Here is a 23,920-nt window from a genome sequence, read left to right as displayed (position 1 = left end):
GTCATACCACAGAGGTGGGTCACAGCCAGTGCAGGCCCCCCATGGCAGTGAAATAAGGGGCTCCTACGTGCAGAAGCCCTCCACGCCAGGCTTCTCCAAGTACAGACTTCCCTTCTGGCTCTCAAAGCCCGCTAAAGGCAGGGTCTCCTTGCCACCCAGAATTGCTGAGACAGAATCTGCACGCTAAAGGAAGCCCAAGCACCCTCCTGCACTTGTGCAAGTCTGAGAGCCTGGCTTTAGAGAAGGCCCTGTCATGCCCTTTGCCACTGCTGTGGGGGCCACGCAGGTCTGCTGCGGTTCTTGCCACAGAGCTCAATGAAGCCAGTATGAAGGCAAGGGCACGCGCTGGCCTCCTGCAGCTCAGGCCGCTGGGCAGGGCATGGGGTGGGGAGTCTGGAGAGAGGGCCCTGGACACCAGAAAAGCTGCATCACAGATGCAGACGCCCTGGCTTCCGGCCCACGCCGGGTCCAAGCACACTGCCAGGAGGAAGCGGGCGGGAGCGCAGAGCACAGCACTCAGGCAGCTTTGAGGAAGTGAGCCGAGCTGGCTCTCGCAGAATGCGCCCTGCTGACCTGCTGGACACAAAGTCGGGTACTTTGCAGTGACAAGCTGCAGGGCAGTCATCACGCTCAGGCAGAAATCAGCTGAGAGAATACGACAGGGGAGCCACGCAGCTGCTCTCCGTAATGAGCTGGGCTGGGCTGACAGGGCCAGAACGCTGGCATCTGTCATCCGCTCAAGTCCAAGAAGTCACAGAATCTCATGCCCGGGATGGAGCTAAAAGTCACCTGGTTCGTCGACTGTCAGGTCATGCACCCAATGATCTTGAGGCCACATTCATTCTCCGCAGTGAGGGACTCACTAGCCTCTTTCCTCTTGGGAACCAGCTCTTTGCCCTCACAGTGCTGGCTAGCTTTGACTCAGCAATTAAGAGTTCTTGGGGGCTGGCCAAATAGCTCAGTGTATTAAAGTGCCTGCTTAGGCAGACACGGGATGGGAGTTCAATCCCTAGGCCTGCTAGCCGTGCGAGCCCCGCCCCTGGGGCGCAGTGAGACAGCGACTGAGACATAGCTTGGTGGCACGTGCCTGTAAACAGGAGGATCACTACGAGTCCAATCTATGCAGAGAGGCACTGTAGACCCTGTCCTAAAATACAAAACATAAAACTAAAAAAAAGAGTTCTTGGACTCAGGCTTAAAGAAGTAAATCTCACACATGGAAAAAGCAAGTTGCACAACCATGTTTCTTAGAGTGGAATACATGTAACAATAAACTTGGTGGTTTGCTTACAGAGTACAGTAGGGAAGGAAAGACTTATAACCCCCTAGAAAAGACGGACCCTACAGACCCTGAGCGCACAGCATCTCCAAGGGAAGCTCAAGTAGGGTAAGGATGGAGCACCCACCACAGCAGCCAGATCTGGCAGGCAGCCCTGACAAACAACAGGACAACAGAGGTTCTCCATAGCGTAGCCACCAAGACTAAAGATTTCTGGCTCTGTAGACCATGTAGTCTCAAGTCTGCCGTACACAGTGACAGTGGTTGCAGATGATGCATAAACAAGTACGTTCCAATAAAACTTTATTGACAAAAACAGCTGGAGTTCTGCTTTAGGCTGCAGCGTGCTGGCCCCGGGTACCTACACTCACATCTGTTAGTTTTAGTTTGCCTTTTTTTTTCTTATGGACCTTGCACATGCCAGGCTTATACCACTGAGCTGTCTCCCCAACTCACATCTGTTAGTTTTAAATGCAAAAAAAAGAGCCTTTTGGAAGCTCCTACACATCCAACATGTGAGGTATAATAGAAAAGTACAATGAATGTCTAAATTTTTAAAGTGTATTACTGTCAAGGATATACTGCCATTAATCTTCCTTAAAATACACACACACACACACACACACACACACACATACACGCACGCACACACACTCGCATATTCATCCGGACACACTGACCCTGCTGTAGCCACTGCTGCGCTGAAGCAGGTGTGTGCAGCCTCTTTCCTGCCTGTCTTTTCAAGGTGTGATAGCAAATACCAGAAATACAGCTGCCATGTGCCATCCCATGGGAAGGCAGGCTAGTTGAAGCAGCAGTGTCCTCACCCACCATCTGCTAGGTACAGCACCATGCACCTTCTGGCCCTTCCCCTAACCCAGAACAACCATGAACGCAAAAAGGTCAAAGTGCTGAGTCAATCCAGGACATCGAGGCTACAGCAGTGCCGCTTAAAGACACTCAGGAAAGAGAACGTTAGAACTGCTCCAGGAGTGGCGAGAATAACGGGGGGGGGAGGGGGGAGTGTGTTTAAAGTGAGGAGGCCAGGGATGTGGCTCAATGGCACAGCGCCTACCTGGCAAGCGCAAGATCCTGAGGTCAAGTCCCAACACAAAAAAATAAATAAAAATAAAAGTAAACTTAAGGGGCCGGGGAGATGGCTCAGTGGAATAAGTGCTTTCCTGGCAAGCACAAGGGTTCAATCCTTGGTTCCGCAAAAAAAAAAAAAAAAAAAAACAGGAAGGATCACTACAAGTCTTATCTGTGTAGTGAGATGCTGTAGACCCTGTACTAAAAATAAACTTAAAACTAAAGTGAGGAGGAAGTTCCAAGAGGCATCAATAGCAGCGCATCTTTTTAACAATCTGGACATTCACCGTGCATTCTGATCACAGCATGCATGACACTAACAAGTCTAAAAAAAAATCCGATTAATTCTACCCATAGCAGCACATGCCAGACACTGCTCTGAGAACTGGACCTAAGGGAGGAGCAATCAAGAAAGCACGCTGAGTTAAGGGGATTATCACTGACATTTTACACCTTTGTAATGGCAAGGGAGCCTCCTATAATCCATGCAAAATACAAAAGCATGACCAAACCATTTTTACACTAAAAAAGAAACCAGAGGGGGAAATAACAATAAGAGAAATAGATCAGCAGGTCCCAAGTTGTGTCCCTCTGGCTGGCTGGATTCCTCCTCCCCTCCTTCTTCCCCTGAATTTCCCAACTTCTCTGTACCATTCCCTTTCACTTGTATAACACACACTCCTCCCAGTGGAGCCGGAGGGAGAAGCGCGCTGCCTCCTTGCCCGGGAGCCTCCTGCTGCCCCTGCGGGCCTCTGCTGCCCAGGCCGGCGGCGCTCGCAAAACGCCAGGCTGCTGGGGCCAGCACCGAGGTCAGCACCAAGGACAGAGGCAGGGGCAGGGCTCCGGGAGGCCCCGCAGGCTCCCCGCGCGCAGCTCGCCGAGTCCCCCTAAGGCACAGGTAACGCTGGGCTGATCGAAGCAGAGGCAGTGCCGTCCCCTGAACCCAACGGACGCAAACAGATCCGCCACCCCCTCTCCGCGCGACCCGGCGGGGGAGGATTGTTGGTTAACAGGAAGTGAAAACAAACACCGCACAGATCCCTTTACCCACGTTATTAGCTGGGGAGAGACTCGCAAACATGCCCACACCAGTCACAGCAACATCTGCTTCTAATTGCTTCTGCCCCAGCACTTTTGGAGCCTGTCAGCTGGCGTCTGCCCCGGGAGAAAATACGATATTTTTAACAAACTCTTAAATCAGATGGTGTCCAGAGTGAGTAATTTCTTATGTCTCTGAAGCTAAGCACTGTGGGCTCACCGTTAGGGGCAGCCATCAGGTCTGCTCTGGTCGCCACGTGGCCCCACCTCGAATGGCCTAAGAGTTTCCGGGCCACACGATGCAGTCTAACGCTCGCTTTCACGTACCATGCCTCTATGCCCTAAATATAAAGCACTATGGGTTTGTTTTTTGTTTTTTGTTTTAAATTCCACTGCATCCACTCCTTCCTGGGTAATTTTCCTCTCTTCTCCAAGTATCCTTGTCAAAGAGGGTGCTTGTGGGTGTGCTTTTAATGAGTAAATGCATCCATACTACTGCTTTTGAAGCACCTGCCTGGCTCCTGAGAAGTCCCCACCTCCTGAAGTGCCAGAGTGTGGGCTCATCTGGGGACAGAATGTCCCATTCTGTCTAAAGAAAAAGGCACTTTTTCTTCCTTTTCTTTTCTTTTTTTTTTTAGTGGAACCAGAGATTGAACTCAGGCCCTTGCGCTTCCCAGGCAAGCGCTTATTCTACTGAGCCATCTCCCCGGCCCTCCTGTTTTACTTTTCTTACGAAGCAGAACAGGAGAAGGCGAACCGCCAGCCTTCCAGGAAGGGCCTCCAGGACACCAGGAGCCAAGGCTGGGGATCTGCTGCGCCTTCCCTGCAAGGTCTGGCCAATGGCAGAGCCAGTCCAGGCTGGGTCAGAAGCCCCTCGTCCTCGAGGACAGAGACACAGCAGGATGAGGTCTCAGCCCCGGGACCCCGACAGAGGATACTCCGACCTTCACACCCCCTTCTCTCACAGTCTCGGTGTAGGTTGCACAGGGTGTCACGAGCTCTCTGTGGCACCTGTGCCTGTGTCCCCTCTAGCCCGGTGGTGCTTCCAGACTAGAAATGGGCCTCCAGAGCTCAGGCATCCTTCCTGCCACCACAGAGCCAGCCCTTGGCTCTGCTCACAAACCTCCCAGCTCCGCCGTGCTATGGATCCGAAGCATAGCACAGAATGTCCCTGCTCCTACCACTGCAACTGGGCACCAGCCACACACACCTCACACCCCCTCCCAGAGGGCACGCTCCACGGCTGTCCTCCCCCATCTGCTCGAACGAACAATGGGCTTTTCTAAAAGTTCTACAAAGTGGACTGGGGAGACAGTTCAGCTGTCCAAGTACCTGCCTGACAAGCGCAAGGACCCAAGTTCGATCCCTGGTACCACATGCCATGCCAGGCCAGCCCTGCGCCCTGCTGTGGCACCCTGCCCCTGGGTGCAGTGGTACACACCTGTAATCCCAGCTTCTACAAGTAAGGTGTCTGCAGCAGACAAGCCCACCCAGCTGCCCCACCCCACCCTGTCCTCTGAGAACTTATGAGTGGGGGGCCAGCAAATCAGTCAACAGGAAAAGCCCACAGGAAACAGGCACAGTGGCTCTGTAGTCCCAGAACTCCAGGAGGCTGAAGCAGGTGGATCACAAGTTCAAGGCCGCCCTGGGCAACCCAGTGACTTAGTAAGATCCGGTCTTAAAATAAAAAATGTAACATATAGAAAAAACATCCCAGAATACCAGCTGATGTTAAAAGGTACAGAAATACAATGTAGCAAAGGGGACTAATTCAGCCCAGAGGACTGCGGGCCTCACCAAGAAGTGGCATCTGAGCCACATGCTGTGAAGGGAGGGAGCTGACGGCACAGCAAACTGGAAAAGAGCACCTCAGGCAGGCAGAGGAGCAACGTGCAAGGGTCCTGGCAGGGGTGCGCCCAGGGGAGCAGGAAAGGCAGGCAGCCAGTGGGACTGGAGAATGGGGAGGGGGGCGGGGAGAGCATTTAGGCCTTGCAGGCCAGTGTGAGGCTGCTGGCTCCTACTGCACTTGAGGTGGGCACTGGACCACTAACAATCTCCCCTGGGGTGACAGCAGACCACACTGGCTGCCGTAAGGTGCTGGGGCAGGCGACGCTGAGGAGGAAACTACTGCGCACGTGCGCACAGAGCTCCTCTCTGGGCCTGTCTTCTCCACATCCCTGTATTATCTCCTTAGGCAGCTGAGGCAGAGCCCCTCCTCATCAGCGCAAAGTACTGCACAGCTTGAGCAAGAGGGCGTGAGCGTGCCGCATGCAGGCACAGAGAGCTGCACCCAGCCCGCACCCAGCCCAACCATTCAAGAAGGCTCCTCCAACACTCCCAGAAGGGCGCGGCACTGCCTGCGCGGTAGGTGGGATTGGTGCATCTCAAGGGTCCTACACAGGATGCCGCCCTGTCCCAGGGTCTCGGACGCTCTCCCATGAGAAGCCAGCCCAAGGAGGACGCTATGTGTTTATTACCTTGCCGGTCCTTACGTCCCAAGCCTTGATTTCAGAGCTGAAGCCTCCACATAAAAAAATGTTGTGGTCTTTCGGGTAAAATTTCAAGGTGGTGACCCTAAAGTCGCTCCTGCCACTGAACAGCTGGGTTCCTACAACACAGACAGAGAAGAGACTGTCAGAAAACACTTAGGTCACAAGACAAACATCATGTAATGAAGATGCCACCAAACTGGGAGCCCACAGACAAAGAGCACTCTCCAGGCTGGATGGGGCTTTCTGGGACCTGACATCACACTTCTCAGCACCCTCCAGAAAGCCATGCTGACAGCCTGGCTCTGGGTCCCACGTGCACTGTGGGTAATAATTCACATAAGCCACACAGCAACCCTAAACCCACTTTGTGGCAGACAGCAAGGAGTCTCGGGAACACCTGGCAACATTTCCCAGGCTGCAGTCCGTGCAGGAGGCTGTGGACCTGGGAGTCTAACCATACAGGTGGATTGCTCTGAAGGCTGTTCTCAGAATCGCTAATCTTACAGCCATGACATTATCATGACAGACACATGCTCAGCCACAAAGCCAGCAACAGGAGTGGAAGCCACAATGGGTAACGATGAGTGGTCCTCACAGCAACCTGAGCCATGGAAGGACATCAGGCGTGCTCCCCCGGGGATCTCACTGGGCTCCCTAAGGAGAAGACAGCCCTGGTTCCTCGCATGGCTGTCACAGCCATGCCAAGTGCCTGTGGCACTGTGGCATGCGCCTTCGTGCGCACATACACACACACACACACACACAGTGTGGAAAGCACCTCTGTCGCTGCCATCTCCCAGGCAGAGCGAGATCAGCCTCCAACACATCAATCATCAGGGCTCCTCCTGTTCCATTCTCACCTCTCACACTAGGTGCCCGGGGACTCTCAGGTGGAGCTCGTGTGCCACCCTGGACGTCCCCAGGGCTGTGCGTGTGGCCAGACCAGCAACACAGAGAAGGCGGTTTCCCCTCAAGATGGCCCCAGGGCTGCCACAGTGGACTGCCTCCGGCACCCAGAACTCCTCCACGGGACAGGACAGTGGCAGCTTGCAGACATGAGAAGCCAGGAGTCACATGGAGACAGACAAAAGGCCAAGACCTCCAGATCACAACAGCCCTCCCCTTGGGCCCCGGGAGGCAGTGTTTGCTCCGGGGCCACCCTGAGGGACACCCTGCTCTGTGTGCTGTGACACGCCGAGTGCAGCCTCGCCAGCTCCTGGGAAAGAAAATGAGGCCATCAATCAGCGCCCAGGAGTCCCCACACAGACCCTGCTTCTACAACGGAGGCATGCAATCCTCTGACTGTACCCCACCAACCAAGCCCTTCCACACATGCCACCAACACAGGCCCACTTGCGCCAAAGCCACAGAATGTGGACATTTTACAGGTGCCAAAACAGAACAAATGAAAGCAAGAATAAAGTAATGAATATTTCTAAATATATTTTAATGTGCTGTTTATAAATATGGTATTAAAAATATCAACAACAGAAAAAAGAGTATCAACCAACTTCTTTGAAATCATTAAAACAAAGAGTTATGCTATCCTCAGAGCAACAGAACCAAAGATGCTTTCACTGATACAAACTTTCTGCAACTCAGGAATGTGAAAGCCGTCTGGTGGCACCTCAGTTTCCCCACTGAGCTGTGTCGAGGCCGACCAGCGCGCCTCCTGGAACACGAGGACCGGGAGGGATGCCGCTCACCCTCTGCCTGGGAGTTCGCTGCCACCTCCACCCACCCAGGGTGAAGAGTTGGGAGAACATTTTACTCGTAAAGCTCCTCTCCCCGCTAATGTGACATTTTGGCTTCGACACCAATCAGAAGGTATCATTGTTTCATCTCCTGTTTTTAACAGCCCAGCTCAAAATCCACAGCAATTTTCATAAAAGGATTTTTAAAAGCTTCAAAAAACACTGATCCCAAGTTAAGGGCGTAGGTATTTGCGATAGGTTTTTAACAAATGACACTCTTAACATCACTTCTTGGCAACAAAAAAAAAAGCACAAACAATAGAACGATTTAAGTGATGTTTTCCGTGGGCTGGGGCGCGGCTGTGGGGGAGCGGCGCACGGCACACGGGGTCCCGAGTCCCATCCTCGGCACCAAACAGACCTGCCTTCAAGATGCTCTCTCCATAGTACACGCTTTTTGGAAAGCAGCTACTCTCACCCTTTGTTAAAGTGTCACTTTTAGCTTGATGGGTGATTAAGTGTGTTGGGTTTTTTTTCCTAATATCATCTAGGGACCAAAATTGGCAATCACTTGTCATCAGAGAAAACTCTAGAAGCAGTTGACTTTTCGTAAATGAAAAATTTCTGCCTCTCAAGTTGCACCAGCCCTCGACTACTTTGCCTCAAGATGGAGGCGGCACAAAGGGCGGCTGCAGGGCCACAGGATCCACGGCAGCAGCCACGCCGTCCGCTCTGAGGGGCAGGCACCACGGGCGTGCCTTCTGCTTAGGGGACACAGCAAAGGCCTCCCAGGCAGGGTCTGCAGTGACACCGGGGCTCCCGCTACAGAAGCGCCACAGGAGACCACGCACGCCCATCCGATCCCCACAGATCGTAGGATGCCCACTGCAGCCAGGCGGCTGGGGACCACGGGGATGCCACAGGTGGTGACCATGACATCCCCCCAGCAGAGAGAAAGAGTGCCACAAGGCTGCACCCCCACAGCACTAAGGGGACCCCTGAGAGCTCCCCTCAGTGGCCAGCTCTGTGCTCTTTCAGAACCCACTGAAAATCCCCAGACCCAAAAGGGAAGGCAAGCTTGGCCTGCCTGGAGAAAACATCTCCCTCGTTCTTGGACCGGAGCACACAACCATGTGTTTGACTTCAGAAACAGCAGTGAATTCTGTCTTTTTTTTTCCAAAAAGTGCAATGATCCAACCCTGCCAGCAAGGGGGAAGAAGATGAGAGGAGAAGGTGAGGTGCTAAGAGATGATGACTGAAATTCTTCTGTTTAAAAGAAAATTGTATTTCTGAATGTTATGTTTCCTCAACTCCCAGAGAGACGGAGAAACTGTCTTCTAAGTACAAAAATTTTCCACTTAGAAGACAAGCTGTAGTATTTTTTTTCTACTTTTAATAATTAGGTCTTTACTATTTTTCTGTGCTAACAGGGCACAAAAGCAAAAGATTTTTAAAGGTTTTAATAAGCTGCCAGGTTAGCTCATGAGAAACACGAGAGCAAATTCCGGCTAAGTAATGAGGTCTCAAGCAAGACCTCGGTTCAGAAGTCGGGCCCCCTCACAAAACACCGCACTGGAGGCGGGGATGGGACAGCTGAGGAGCAAAGGCCACACAGACCCCAGGGCCCACCCAGCCCAGTCACCCACTGTATCACATGCTTGTCGCATACCGTCGGGACTTTGGAAGTTTAGGTAGCCCCTAATGCACTCTGTAGAGCCAGCAACAGAGAGCTGTTACAGTCTGAAAAATTAAGCCCCAACCTATTGGATGTATCCTTGCTTAAATTAAAAGCTAAAGCCCAGGGAACCTGGAGACGCTAATGATTCCTGGGCTCCCATCGGGAGGCCCTGGGGACAGGCTGCCCTGGGCTGCCCTTTGCAGTGGCGGCGGGAGGGGTCCAGGGAAGGGCTGGAGCACTCTCATCTGCTGCCATCTCCTCCTGGGCGAGCCCCCACTTGCAGGGGGGAGCTGTTCCAGAACCATCAACCTTGCCACTGTCCTGAGTGTCTGTCTGCGAGCTTATAAGACATTCTGTTTATTCACTGTACGCTTATTATAGGAAATGGAGCTTTGAAACATTTCATCCTCTGGAACTGGCTTTATTGATCTGATTATAATGAGCTCAACCAATATAAAAGCCGTTTGGATCTTCTTGGAGTTAAGAAAGATTACATCTTTTCCTCCTTGAATCAATAACAGTACAAGTAAAAAATAAATTATCAGAGCGGGAGTGTGGCCCCACGGCAGAGCACTCACACAGCATGTATGGGGCCCTGAGTTCAATCCCCAGACCCAAAATAAATAAAGCACCACAAAAACGTGCTTAAAAGGCGATGCAGACATTCGATGTGTTCCCTCAACACCCTCCTTCCTGCCAACACTTCCCGTCTGCAGGTCCCTGTCTTGGGGGAGCCCCCACACTGTCCACACCACTGTCTACCCTGACATCTGCCCTGGGGGACCTCATGGCCACCAGGGCCTCAGGCCTCAGAGGCCCTCCTCCTCTTCTGCTCAGCGACTGGTCCTGGCCCAGTTCCTCACCCAGAACCATTTCAGGTCAGTCAAAACCCAAGCGCGGGTCCAGGAAAGAGGGACATCGAGTCCTGCTCTCGGCAAGTTCCCCTTGGCTATGACTCACAGTTCCTGCCACCGCCTGCCTGTGTCACCCACAGGCCGCAGGTTGGGGCCAGGAACCCACCTCACACAGCTAAGCCCCCCAAGGAGGCAGCACTGAGGACCCCACCCTCCCAACCCAGAGCCCCAGAGCCCCACGGCCCGCCAGCTAGGCCCGACCGTTCCCCCTTCCCCGCTCTCTGCGCATCCAGAGCCTCATGAACGAGTAGAGAAAATGTTGACAGGGGAGAGCTTGTGCTGCTGGCTGGAGGTAATTGGCCTGCGCACCCAGACAGCAGGCGTATGACTCATTTCGCTAAAATCAATACTGTTCCCCTCATCTTCTGGGAAGTATTCAGCCAGCTGTGAATTTAACCATCCTGATTCAAAGTTAATGAGAGGGGGAGAAAGCTTACTAACTTTCAAATCAAGCTCAGTGTACCAAAAACCAAGGTCTAGAAGGGTGTGGACCGGGCCACCCCACAGCCTGGGATCTGCCCAGTAAAGTCCAGCTCAGCAGCCGCCCTCAGAGGGGTTGTGGGGATGACAGGTACAACAGGGAGCTAAGGCCCAGCCAGAGGCAGGGCACAGCGCAACAATAATCTCCGTCCACCTCTCAGCCCCCACTCCATCTCCATTTCCTATTGATAAACTCCTTCACGCCAAGTTCAGACACTGCTTTCAGTTTTCTAGCCCAGACTGAAGTCTCTAAAAGTGAAGGGGGAAAAAGAAGGCCTGAGAAGAAACACAAACAGTCAATAAACTCAAGAAGGAAAGCGCAACATCGCAGGCCCCAGGGAAATGCAAATTAAGACCACACTGAGATTCTGTCTCATTCCCCAAAGAATGGGCCTGATCAAGAAATCTAACACTATGGTTACACATGCGGGTCTGATTTATTTCACTTAAGAGTACAGTCTTCTAGTTGCCATCCATTTACCTATAAAAGCCCCAAGTTTATCCTTTTTATAGCTGAGTAATACTCCATTGTATAAAAGTACCACATCTCTTTTATCCATTCCTCAGGTGATGGGCATTTAGGTTGTTTCCAAGATTTACCTAGGACAAACTGCGCCGCTGTCAACATGGGAGCACCTATATCGCTGTAGTACGATGTTTTCAGTTCTTCGGGAAGAATACCAAGGAGGGGAACAGCTGGGTAAACGGGACCTCTAATCCTAGTTTTCGGAAGCATCTCCACACTCACTTCCACAGGGCTTGCACTAGTCCGCACTCCCACCACCAGTGCAGAAGGACTCCTTCCTGCCCCACAGCCCCTCCAGCATGTTATTGTTTCCCTAATATAAGAACCTGAAAGAGTAACTAAAATCTAAAAGGTACCACAGATACTGCAAAAGGGAAAGAAACTGTTCAAAGTGAAGAAACAACTGGCATAAGGGAAAGGAGAAAAGAAAGAAAGAAAGAAAGAAGGGAAAAAGAAATCCATATGTGTATACACAGGATTGCCTGGATAACTGCACTGATGATTTCTGCTGGTCTATTGAAAGAAACAATCAATGCTTAAAATTCTTTTTCTTTTTAACTTTTTTGACCAACTTATATCTGATAATCTTATATCTGATAATCATGCTTATATCTGATAATCTGAGCAACTAATTTGAAGAAAACAATATGCAGTGGAATAGCCATTGTTGAATTTCTGTAATTTTGTTTAGGGAAATGGTGTCATTTCTCATGTTTTTGTTTTTGTTTTACTATTTTTTTAATTCTCTTTTTAAAAAGAGGAAAAGAAAAAAAAAAGAAATCTAATACTAACAAATGCTGGCAAGGCCAGAGGGGAAAGGGCCCTAGAGGCTTTGGGTGAGTATGAACTGGTACAAATCAGCATGGAGGTTCTTCAAAAGCTAAAATTAGAAATTCCATTTCATCCACCTATTCCCCTTCTAGGCATCTTCTGGAAGGAGGCAAAGAGTGCTGGGATTGTGGGTGCGTGCCGCCCCACGACAGCGACGCACACCCGTGCTGATGGGAACACAACTCACAATGGCAGTCTCGGAAGTGGCCTGTGTGTCCACCGACAGATGGCCAGACAAAGGCAGCGTGGCATTCAGATGCAGCGGAGCGCCATTCTGCCGGGGAAAGGGTGGAAAGGGATGCACCTTGAGACCGTAACGCTACGGGAAACAAGGCAGAAACACAGGCTGTCTCTCCTTGCAGACAGAGCACACCTGACACCTAGAAGGAGGAAGGAAATGCTCACGGAGCCCACAGTCTGGGGAGGCTTAGTCCATAGTCGGCTGGCTCCCAGGCAGGATGGCGTGCACGGCAGAGGGACAACGGCTCGAGGCTGCGGAAGGGAGCAGCAGGATGGGCCGAGGCTCGCCACTCCCTGTGCTGCACGCAGGCTCCCACCCACACCGTCTCCCTGCGTGCTCTTCCACAAGCTCGGGGAGTCCACCAAGCGAGGACCTGGCCCCTGCTCAGTCACTTGGTTAACTTTCTAAACTTCTCAGTTCTCAAGTTGACAACTGCATGAACCATCACACAAGTTTAAACACCACATAACTTCTCTTACACAAGAAGCTTAGGGGCCAGGGAGATAGCTCAGTAGAATAAGTGCTTGTCTGGCAAGCGCAAGGGCCGGAGTTCAATCCCTGGTTCCACAAAAAAAAAAAAAAGAAAGAAAGAAAAAGAAAAAGCTTAAAGTATAAACAATCAATAAAAATAAAATGGCAAACCGGGTGATCTTTTGCAAATGGAAAGGGGAACCAGACAAGGCAGGGATAAGAGAGGGAAGACAATGAGAAGATTTAAAATACTGGCAGGTGTAGTGGCACACACCTATAATCCCAGCACCCGGGAGGCTGACGCAGGAGGATCACTGTAAGCTGGAGGTCAGTCTGGGCTACGTGGTGAGCTGAAGGCCAGCCTGAAATACATGGGGAGACCTTGGAAAGAGGGAAAGAGAGAGAGACAGAGACAGAGAGAGACAGAGAGAGGAGAGGGACAGAAAGAACTTAAGATAAATACATGTATGTACCCCCTAAAAGTGGATGTAAACATCATATGTTGCAAACATAATTTTTTTTAAACACGAGCTCTCCACTTGCGAGCTAGGTGCATCCTGCGGTTGGTGTGGGTGGGTTTCCTGGAACCAGGCACCATGCTGGCAGCAGGCTTCTGGAACTAGGGTCAGGCTCCAGAGCCCGCCAACAAAGGTGGCCTACCTCTGAAGCAAGCCAAGCGCTACTTACCTGCAGCTACAGTGCACACATGGTCAGGGGACACCGCCGCAGGCAACGGTGGAAACAGAGACAATAGTGCTGCGGCCTAGAGCCCCTTGCGTGGTCCAGAGGGCTAGCCAAGGTCCTCGGAGGGCACCAAGATGGAACTTGGGAAGAGCAGGCAAACCTCGACCTCCACCACAGTATGGAAAGAGTGGTAAGGTGAGGGGAGACCAGGTGCTGTGGACGGAGGGTGGGGCTGCCCAGGGTGCGGCCTTGGGACAACACAGGAGCCTGGCTGAGGCCCCAGGAGGGAGACCTGGACACAAAGGCCCCTCGCACGGGGGGGCGGAGAGGCTGGCAGGCATCTGGAAGACGCCAGCTGCAGGGCATAGCCAGCTCAGGCTTGGCTGGGACACGGAGCCACCTGTGGCTCCCTTCTACCGCAGGGAGCCCACAGGTCACTAGGAGCAAACAGAAATACACGATGCTGTGCGTGCAACAAGCCCCAGCACAAGACGAGGCCGGTGCGGGCTACCCAGGGATACAGGGCCAGCGAGGCCTGCTGAGCTGCACTGAGCCACAGGCATGGCACTGGCACCCAGAGTAAAGAGGATGAGACCGGGCGTGTGCAGCGGGCGCTTGCAGTGAGGACCCCAGGCACGGGCTCCTTCCACAGCCCGGGCATTCACACAGACACTCCTCACCTTCTTGCACAAAGTGTCCTGAGGTTCTCGGGCTGACCTTCTTTCTCCCCGCCGGAGCACAGCTGCCAGAAGCTGAGAAGCGGCCATGAAGTTGGGGGAGTGCTCAGGGTCCTCAGCGGAGGCCCCATAATGAGTCGGGCCAGCTCTGAGAGTGGGGCTGAGACCACTGTCTGCCCTAGCCATGCACGAGGGGCCTGTGCCCCACCTGGGAGCCTTGAGACGGTCCCCGAGTACTCAAAGCCTCAGTGTCTGTATCCATGACAAGGGGCCAAAACACGGGCCTAGCGGGCTGGCAGGCCGCTGACCACGTCACAGCAGCAAGGGTCTGGCACGCACATCAGCCATAGACCCAGTGTTATGGTTTGTGTCTGGCTGTCCCCCCAAAGCCTCATGCAGTCATGGGGCAGACTTCTAGAGCTTGTGATTAACTCATGATCCAGTGGGATTATGGGTGTGAGTGCCTGGGGCGGAGAGCCTGAAGGTAATTTGAAGCAAGGGAGAGGGGCTTGTTCTCTGCCTCTGCCACGCTGTTGCCATGTGTCGCTGCTACGCCTTCCCTTTGCTCTTGCTGTTTCGCTGTTTTCCACCTCCATGAACAGCTGTCCTCTGCCACATGCCAGGCTGCCTTGGGGCCAGCTGAGTATGGGCTGAAGCCTCCACAAACTATGAACTAACTAAGCCTTTCCTTCCTTAATTCCGGGTGTTGGGTATTTGTCCCAGCAATGAGAGAAAAATAACTGAGACACCCTCCAAGTGCCAGACACCACGGCCAGGCAGCCAGAGCCCACAGCGAGGACCAGGGCCAGGGCTTCTCTCTGCAGGATCTCTGCGACAGAGGGCAGCCCTCTCCCAGAAAGAAAGCCTGGTGCTCAAAAGAAAGGGCCCCGGGCCACCGCACCACCAGGAGGGGGATGCTCTGCCCACCCACCGGGCTCCCACCACACCCAGGAGCTGGGGCCTGGTGGTTCCATGGGACAAGCCAGAGGACAGGTGACCATGCACAGGGCAGGTGCTGGCTGTGGGATCTGAGAAACCCTGAGCCACAGACAAGGGCTGAGGAGAGGGGCTGTACAGCCTGGGGCCCTAACAGCCTCACCCTAAGGCACCAGCGATGGTTGTTAGGAAGATTCTGGACCGAAACGGCAGCGCCAAAAATAATTAATCTGTGAGCAGGTTTTATTAAGTGTTGATTCACAGTTCCCCCTAAGCCAACAGCCCGTCTGAACTATAAATTAACGAGATACAATGTTGCTGGCCCTCCATCTTCCCGGCCCGCTATTGACGTTTTAGAATGCACAGATTTCTAACCGTATTGATTGAGGACACCAGGATAAATGGCCTTGGCGCCAAATGCCCATTAATGACAATGGGCACCGAGTGATGAATTCCCACAGCGCTGTGGCGAGGACGCCTGTGCCACCCGATTCAGGAGAGGAGCTGTAATTAGATTGAAATGAAAAAGCCAAATCACCGAGGGTGGGAAAAGGACGGACAAGTGAAACAGGGTCCAGACTCACCATAGAGATGGCACGAGGCCAAGCTGGAGGGAAGCTTCTGGGCGACTCGAGCCCACCCAGCCTCGGCAAACACAACCCGGGATGCAGGTGGGCATGTGGGCCCTCACTCTCAGGAGCGATGGCCCCAGCACTCTTTCCTACCTGCATCTGGCCACAGAAGGAGTTTTCAGGTACCACCAAAGCAGGCTGTTCTCATAGAGCTCCTGCAGGCCAGGAGCTGGACCAGAGCCAAGCACTCTCCTCAGTAGGACAGGCCCATCCAGACCCCAGCCATGCCTCCCTGGAATGGAGGACACCCGACACCCTGGCCCACAGTGGCAACGCCAGGCCTGGTGCATAGCAGGTGCACAACAAGTCATTCATGATGAATAAAATCGTGCCTTGGACAGATGAAGCCAGTGCAGCTGCCACTGGTGGCCAAGGCGTGGAGTGGGGAATCCCCAGTCACCCTACCTCCACAGTTATATGTCAGGACAGAGCCATACCTTTCTCTCTCACCGCACCTAGCAGGCCAGAGCTGGTCAGCACACTCCTCCAGGGCAGTTCCACTGCAGCTGGACAGAGGACAACACCTCCTGGACTCTGGCCACCCCTCAGGGCCACAATCACGTGGAGCACCTGCCCCAAGCACAAGCCAAGCCATGGGCCTGGCTTGGTGTGCACGTCTCTAATCCCAGCATTCGAGAGGCTGAGACAAGAAGCTCGCTGCAGTGGGAGGTCAGCCAGGGGTACACAGTGAGTTCAGGGCCAGCCTGGACTGCACAGTGAGACCCTGACCCAAAAGCGAAGCAACCCGCCACAGCTCTCCCTGCCCACCCATCAATCATGAGCCCCTCCCAGCCCCGCTGCAGCAGCACCTGACAGGCCACAGCGCCTGTGAACACCCAAGAATTTCAGAGCACACCCTTCCCAACACACACGCACGCATGCACGCACACACACATGCACACACACTGGCTTGTGTGTAACATCTGCTCACAGAGAGTACAAGGCCAAAGCGCCACAGTGAGCCTACTAACACCATCAACTGGTAAGAAGTAATGACACGCGGGCCAGGGTCTCGGCTGTCCCTCCACCCACACGGTGGCACCCTCGCAGTTCATGTGCTCACGGGCTGGAGACGCCCTCCTCGGCTCCAGTGTCCTGCACCCCACGAGACAGGCTGCCAAGTTTCCACACACCCCACCCAGGGCAACTCTGCCCTTGCTCTGCCTGCTGAGAGCCCACCTGACCTCTCCCGCCCTGGTCCTCTGGCCACTCAATTCCTGGCTCAGCTCTGGTTTGCGGATTCCAGGAGGCCCTCCCTGATTGTCTAAGCCCAGTGCTCTGTATCCTGCCCCTCACTGCATCCCAGGATGGTCCACACTTTGGGGCTTACAGGAGACCTTCTGGACGGCTGCAGACATGGTCAGTAGAAAAGTCCTGCTGCCGTCCTCAGCCAAATCGTCACCATCACCCAGGGACACCAACTCCCTGGGCCCTGGAGACCTCACTGGGTTGAGAAGACCTGCAAGACCACAGAGCCAGGGACACAGCCAGGCAAAAGAAGCCCCTTCCGCTGCAGTGAGGTATGGAGCCCACACACAGCCCTGGCCCTGGCCCTGGCCGGCTATGCACTACCACGGGGCGGCCCTGAGCAGGTTCCTTCATCTCCTCCCCCTAAAATGGAATCGCTGCCAGCACTGATGAGAATGTGACATGCTGTGGGCAAAGCCTAAGCGTTGGCACCGCAGGGTCTCCACAACCACCAGCCTCGTTGGCCAGCTCCTGAGTATACGTGGGCGCAAAGGAGCTTCAAGCCCACCTCTGGCCCAGGAGAAGAGGACAACATGGAGGTGCAGCCAAAGCAGAAGGTACTCTCCCCCACACCCACCCCCACCCTGTGCTGTGTCTACTCCAAGCTGCTGGGAGCACTGCACAGGTCCGACCTGGCAGTGAGCACCTGTCTCCCACAACCTGGGAGAGGCAGGCCCAAGGCTGCCACTATGCGGCCAGCAGGGCAAGAAGCGGCCTGGGACACCAGCGTGAACTCTGGTCCTTCCACCTCCCTTTGGATGTGCCAGGCAGCAAAGCGACCAAGGACAGTCAGGAGCAGAAGGCCACATGGACACTGAGACAGGGCAGGCCGTGCCCACTGCATCCCAGGTCTACCCGTCCGATATGCTGCCCGCCATCCCTGGGACAGGGTAGCCTCAGGACCTGGGCTGTAGACCCAGGAGCTACGGCTGGCACACAGGACACTGGGGATGGGAGAATTCTCTCCAAGGCTTCTCTGTGCTTGCCTGCTTGCCAAGGGGCCCCTTCAGATCCAACACAAATCCATCTTACTCAGATGCCTTTTCAGCATGGCCATTAAAGCAGAACTCGTCTGAGGACTTTCCTGATGAGCTGGAATCATTCTTACAGTTTTCATCAGTAATGAGTTGACAGGAATCCTAAACTGACGCCAACCAAAGACACCGTGATAAAGTTAAACCTATTCCAGTACAAATTGCATGTCAGAAGTTGATTAAACAGCCACCTCTTTATCCAGCCTCACAGCTTGAGACTGAGACAACCTTGGGCTCTGTCCTCTGGGCCAGCTGGCAGAGGGCCACCTCGATCCTCCGGGAGACACGGATCCAACAGCAAACACAGCAGGCTGTGCCGAGGCCCTCACCAGCAACAGGACACCGCCTGGGACTTGTGGCCTAGGACTCTCCAGGCAGTGTTCCCAGCAAGGGAGCCACCAGTTGCCCTGGGCAAGGGCAGAGGGACACACCTGTTTCGAGGTCTGTCAGGTGCAGGGTGAAGTCGAAGCCGCCACTGAGGATGCGCTGGCCACAGGGAGACCACTGGGCAGCCCGCACTGCCTCGCTGTGTGGGGTGTAGGTCTGCAGGCAGCGTCCCAAGTCCACAGCGTCCCACACCTGCAAGGGAAAGGCAGACAGACAGCACAGGCACTTGCAAGGGCACAATGGCAGGTGGCACATCCCTGCGACCTGGTGGTGCCCTCAGTGAGGGAAAGAGGCTCCCAGTGGAGATGGAGGCCCATTATCTCACCGGCAAAACTGTATCTCCATGCTAAACTTTTCCTTGCAGAAATGGGAAGGCTTACTTTCCTGGGTTAAGAAAAGAAAAGACACTTCCTTCTCTGGTCACTGACCCAGCCAGCAGCACCTGCTTCCCACCTGCAAGCCATCAGACAAGCCCTGCTCCCTCGGGACGCACAGTCCGGTCACCATCTGGCCTGCATCCCTGTCATCTGTCCAGGAGGGGGCATGGCAGGCAGCCAGGTGATGCTGACAGGTTATATGTAAAGCTAGGATCCACAAGGAAACCGGCCGCACCTGCTGAACAGCTGGCAGAGCAGCTGAGCTCCCTCAGGGGAGAGGGCGCTGGCGCCCTGGCTCCCACTCCAGCTTCCACAGCGGCATGGGGGTGCTATGTACACAGAACGAGCTCTGACAGTGACTTACGAGCACAAGCACAGGCCCACGAGCTCCCACAGGCAGGGCCATTGGTGTGTGCACACTGGCTCAGTGTCCCGTCCCCCGCTGCGTGCACACTCAGCGGGGTGGAATCGCACAGCTGGCCAGGCGTGGCAGGCTAGGGCGCCTCCCCTGGCCCCTCGCTGTCACTGCACGGCACAGTGCTGAGTGCCTCTCCTTGGCGCTACTACCTGCCCGTCCAGGGACCTAGTGCAGCAGCATTACAGTGTGGGCCTCAGTCTGCTCCTCCTTGGAATGGAGCTAATTCCTAAAAGCGTCACCTAGGGCAGCAGAGAGGACAGAGGAGGTAGGGAGGGCACAGTGTGCAGGCGGGGCTGGGGCCACGAGCCTTCCACCACGTCGGGAAAGCCAAGATTCAGCCTCCTTGATAAGAGAGAGGCCCAAACAGAGCCCACGCCCACACTTCAACTTGAAGCCCAGTCCTAGGGGGAAACTTACCACTAAAGAGGAGAAAAATATCCAACCTGCCAAGTCCTGAAGTTCTCAGAATGCGAAGGGTCAGAGTTCTGAGAGCAGGCTTTCTGGGAATATGTAAATGTCTGGGCTGAAGAAAACAAGAGGCCCAGAGGAGCCCGCAAAGAAGGCCCAGAAGCTCCCTGCCTTTCTTCCATGCCGCAGGTCAACAGCAAGGGCTCACTCTGGGAAACCAAGAACAGCGGTACTCACACTCAGAAGCAGAGACAGAAATAATCGAAGAAATGGTTAGGAAACTTCAAAGTGGAGTGCAAAGTCGTGGGAGTGCAGCAGAGAGCAGATTGCTGTTTTCTTCAAAACTGTGTATGACAGCAGAAAAAGTAAAATAAAATAAATTAACTAGGGAGCCAGAGAGATAGCTCAGTGGCACAAGTGCCTGCCTGGCAAGCACAAGGTCCTGAGTTCGATCCCTGGTTGTCCCCCCAAAGAAGTAAAATAAATTAACTACTTTTATAAGTCTAACATGGGTAAGTAGTAACAAAACATTGAGTGCAGAAGCCAAGCTGAACATACAGTGTGAAGCACTTTAAAATGCACACACAAACTGCCACTTCTTACTTACAGTGCTGCCTCAGTTCACAAACTTAATTCTTTCCATGATTCTGGTCACAAACCAAATTAGACGAGAATTGAATCCAGTTTCCTAGTAAATTCAACATTGAACATAACCGCTGAATTTGATTCCAGCCTCATCCAATTCAGTGTAGAGGCAGAGTCATGCGAAGAATTCAGCTCGTGAACCAAGGCACCCCGGCACTAGCAGCGGCACCATCAAAGAGGACAAAGTAACAAGCCTGAGCAAAGATGGAAAACTGCGGCCACTCCAGAAAACTGCAGGATGGTTCCCCAAAAAAAGTAAACGCACATTCCTAGATGACCCAGTGTGGTGGCTGACAAATTATGTCAACTTGAAATGTCGGAAACTTGGCTGGATCCCTAGCTTGATCCCCTTGCCGGCCCACCCCAGAGTGGCTCAGCACCAAAAGGGTGTCTGCACGAGCTGAGGAAGACCTCTGCGCCCGCCTCCAAGGAGAGGTCTCCGTCTTCATCCCGCCACTCTGCAGCTTGGGCTACGTCGGAGAAGCCTGATCGCGGCCATGCCTCTTGGAAGGAGCGCCTCTTCACAGTGGCGCTCAGTCTTCGCAGTCAGCGTGGAAGGAAGGCAGGCTTGACAGAGGCTGCAACTGCTGCCCCCTCCTCTGCACCCCACTGTTCTTCACGGAGATGGGGGAGTAAGAAAGAGAACTGGGCCTGGGGGCAGGGCTTCTAGGTTCGGAGAGGCGACCGCCAGCTGAAAGTCACCCTGTACAGTGCGCAGGCCCAGGCGGAAGGCAGCAAGGGCCGGCTCCAGCTAACAGGGGGCAGAGTGAGGGCCCTGGGGACACAGCGAGCTGAGGAGCAGCTTCTGAAAGAATGTGGGGCGGAGAGGAAGTGGACCCGGAGAAGCGTCCACCGCAAGAGAATACCCTGGAGATGAGGAGAAGAGCCCGGGGCAACAACCCCAGTGCCAGGCGATGGAGCCAGCGGCCTGCGAGCCCAGCAGCTCTGCTCTGGGGACAGAAAGTGTTGCCGAGCAGATGGGGGGGGGGGCAGGAGGGAACGGCCCAGGGAGGCAGAGCTCTGCAGCCGCTGTCCTGGAAGGCGAGCTGAACAGGCTGAGCTCTCCGCAAGGGGATGAATATGGACAGCGCAGAGAGGGTTCCCAGGAGGAGGAACTAGAAAACGGGTCTGAGAAGAGCCAGGGAGGGGGAAAAGCACCGGAGAGATGAGGGAGGGGCGTCTTGGGGAGCGCTTGGTCATGAGCTCCACACTGCTGGAGGCTGGGCCAGACCTGCGGAGGGCCCTGGATGGAAGACCTCCGTGGCAGGCACACAGGTGGCCATGATTTTGAAATGAATAGATACAAATAGTTCATAATTTAAAATGAAACGTGCAGTTTCATTTTAAATGAATAAATACAAATAGTTCGTAATTTAAAATGAACCGGTAGGAGCTGGGAAAATTGCTCTGCGGTCTAAGCGCCTGCCTGGCAAGCGCAAGGTTTCCATTCCAGTACCCCATGCAACGCTGGCCCTGCGCTGTGCAGGGGGGGAAACCAGGAGCGGTGACGCTCACCTGTCATCCCAGTGCTGGGGTGGCTGAGACAGGAGGAGCACTAACAGCCAGTGCTACGTAGCAAGACCCTGTAACCAATTTTAAAAAAAAAAAAGCAATAATAAAAAATAAATAAAATGAAACGTTAAATTAATAAGGAAATGTTAGAGGAGTGGGGGGAGGAGGAAAGAGAGGAGGGAATGGGGGAATGGAGAGAAGAATCTTTTTTTTTTTTTTTTTTTTTTTTTTTTTTTTGGCTGAATCAGGGATTGAACTCAGGCCCTTGTGTTTGCCAGGCAAGCGCTTATTCTACTGAGCCATCTCCCCAGCCCCAAGAATCTTCAAAAGAAGAAAAGGGAGGGATGAAGAGGAAGGGGGGGCGGGAGTGCGAGGTGCCTGCGTGGACACCAAGAGCTCGAGGCCCAGGGCAGTCCCCAGGCACGCCGGGATGCCACGCCAGGGCTGTCCACAAGTCCCGGAGACCACGCTAACTGCCCACAGCAGTGAAGAGCACACGCAGTCCCCGGGCCCACAGTGGCGGCCACTCGGGCTTGCTGCAGGCGACCCGGGGCGAGGGCCAAGGCATCGCTGCCAGCTGCTCTCCCGAACTGAGTTTACCGTCACCGTCCGGCTTTAAAGATTAATTCCCAATCACTGCAGCAGCCTCTAGGGTCTGCCTTTTCTCAATGAAGTAATTAGAGATCCCAAACCGTCTTCTTCACAGAAGGAAGGAGTCAAGCCTTCTGTCAGACCTTCCGAGACGATTGGAGAGGCGTTCCATGGGCCGATCTAAGGGGCTTGCAAAACGCAGCTGAGGACTCACCTGCCCTCTGAGGGGCGGCCACTCGGGAACGTCCCCCAGGGGCTCTTCTACCATTCTGTGGCTGCCAGAGGGCTTGCTGTGGCAGCCACAGGTAACAGCCTTTCTGAGGGCCTGCCTTTTGTTTTTGATTGTAAGAGAAGTACAACATTCTTGTAAAATATTTGAACTGTATGGAAGCCAAAAAAACAAAACAAAAAAACAAAACAAAAAAAAAAAATCCCACAGGAATCCACCGGGGAATTGTTGTTTCTCTGATTACATTGGAAATAAGAGCTCTGCAAAAAAATATTTGTCAAAAACAGAAAAACACAAAGAAGGCAGCAAGAGTCTCCCTAACTCCATAGCCTTGGAGATAACAACAGTCACACTTGGGGGTAGGGGGACCTTCACCTCCTGCACAGGGCCACCTGGCCAGCCCCTGCCTCAGGGACCCCCTCCTCCTTCAGCCCTGGCTCCACTCCACATCTGGAAAGAAAATGATTCTGGAGACCACCCCTAAATGCCCACACTCTGCACAAGGCTGTGCTGCCCACAGGCCATGCGCCCCACAGAGGGGAGGATCACCCACATGCCCACAGAGGCTCCGGGATCCTCCTGGCGTAGGTATTCAAAGGCTGGACTTGCCTTCAACCTGCAGACCAATTTGGGGAGGTGCTTCAACGACACCGAGTCCTCCGATCCAGAACAGAATACAGGTCTCTATTTAGGTCTTCTTTAATTCCTCTTGTAGCTTTTAAACGAAGACCTTGCACATCTCTCAGCAAATGCAGCCCTCGCGGTTCACAGCTGGATGACATTGTAAATGGGCTTGGAATGTCAGACTCTTTTTCTAGTGTGCTGCGATGTGAGTCGTTTTGTATATGGACCTTGACTTCCACAACCTCGCTGACCTCACGGCTTAGTTCTAGAAGTTTTTCACAGATCCACTGGGACTTTCTGTTCACTGACTTGACTTCCTCCTTCCCAATACAGAGGCTATCCTTTTCCTGCTTTATCACTGCCCACCTGGCTCCTGGTGGTAGGGAAGCGGGGGAGACTCACACTGGGGTTCCCATCCGAGCTGCTTACAGTTTGGGTCACTCTGTTCTATTTCTAGTCCTCAGAAAGTTATTTTCATATTTGTAAAATCAGGAATGAACGCTGGATAGACTGTCAAAATCTGCGAGTAGAAGTGATGGTGTGGTTTTCTTTTAGAGCTCATCATTCATGCAGCCTGGCCACTAATGTCGAATTACACCCACTGACCTTCAACTATGAAGCAGCGCTTGCACTCCTGGGACAAATCCTACCAATCTTGATATCATAAATACTTGGATTGATTTGCTAACTTTTTCTTCTTAAAGAGTTTTCCTTCTGTGTTTCTGAGAGATGTATGTCAACTGCTTTCTTCTCTACTTTTTCTTGGTTTGCTCTCGTGACAATGG

General features: G+C 53.4%; 1 protein-coding gene across 1 annotated transcript in view; it reads right to left on the bottom strand.

Annotated features, from left to right (window-relative positions):
* The window catches only part of Wdr25 (WD repeat domain 25), a 136,110-nt gene that overhangs the window by 38,590 nt on the left and 73,600 nt on the right, over window positions 1–23,920 (bottom strand). The window contains exons 3-4 of the mRNA XM_023719647.1: window positions 18,376–18,523; window positions 5,884–6,014 (exon numbers count right to left, since the gene is read on the bottom strand). Of these exons, the coding sequence (XP_023575415.1) occupies window positions 5,884–6,014; window positions 18,376–18,523 (279 nt within the window). The remainder of the gene's footprint in view (window positions 1–5,883; window positions 6,015–18,375; window positions 18,524–23,920) is intronic.

The sequence above is a fragment of the Octodon degus genome, unplaced genomic scaffold, assembly GCF_000260255.1.
Source record: "Octodon degus isolate 3935 unplaced genomic scaffold, OctDeg1.0 scaffold00070, whole genome shotgun sequence".
Lineage (NCBI taxonomy): Eukaryota > Metazoa > Chordata > Mammalia > Rodentia > Octodontidae > Octodon > Octodon degus.
Note: the sequence above shows the minus strand (reverse complement) of the source record. Positions and strands in the feature narration are given on the sequence as shown.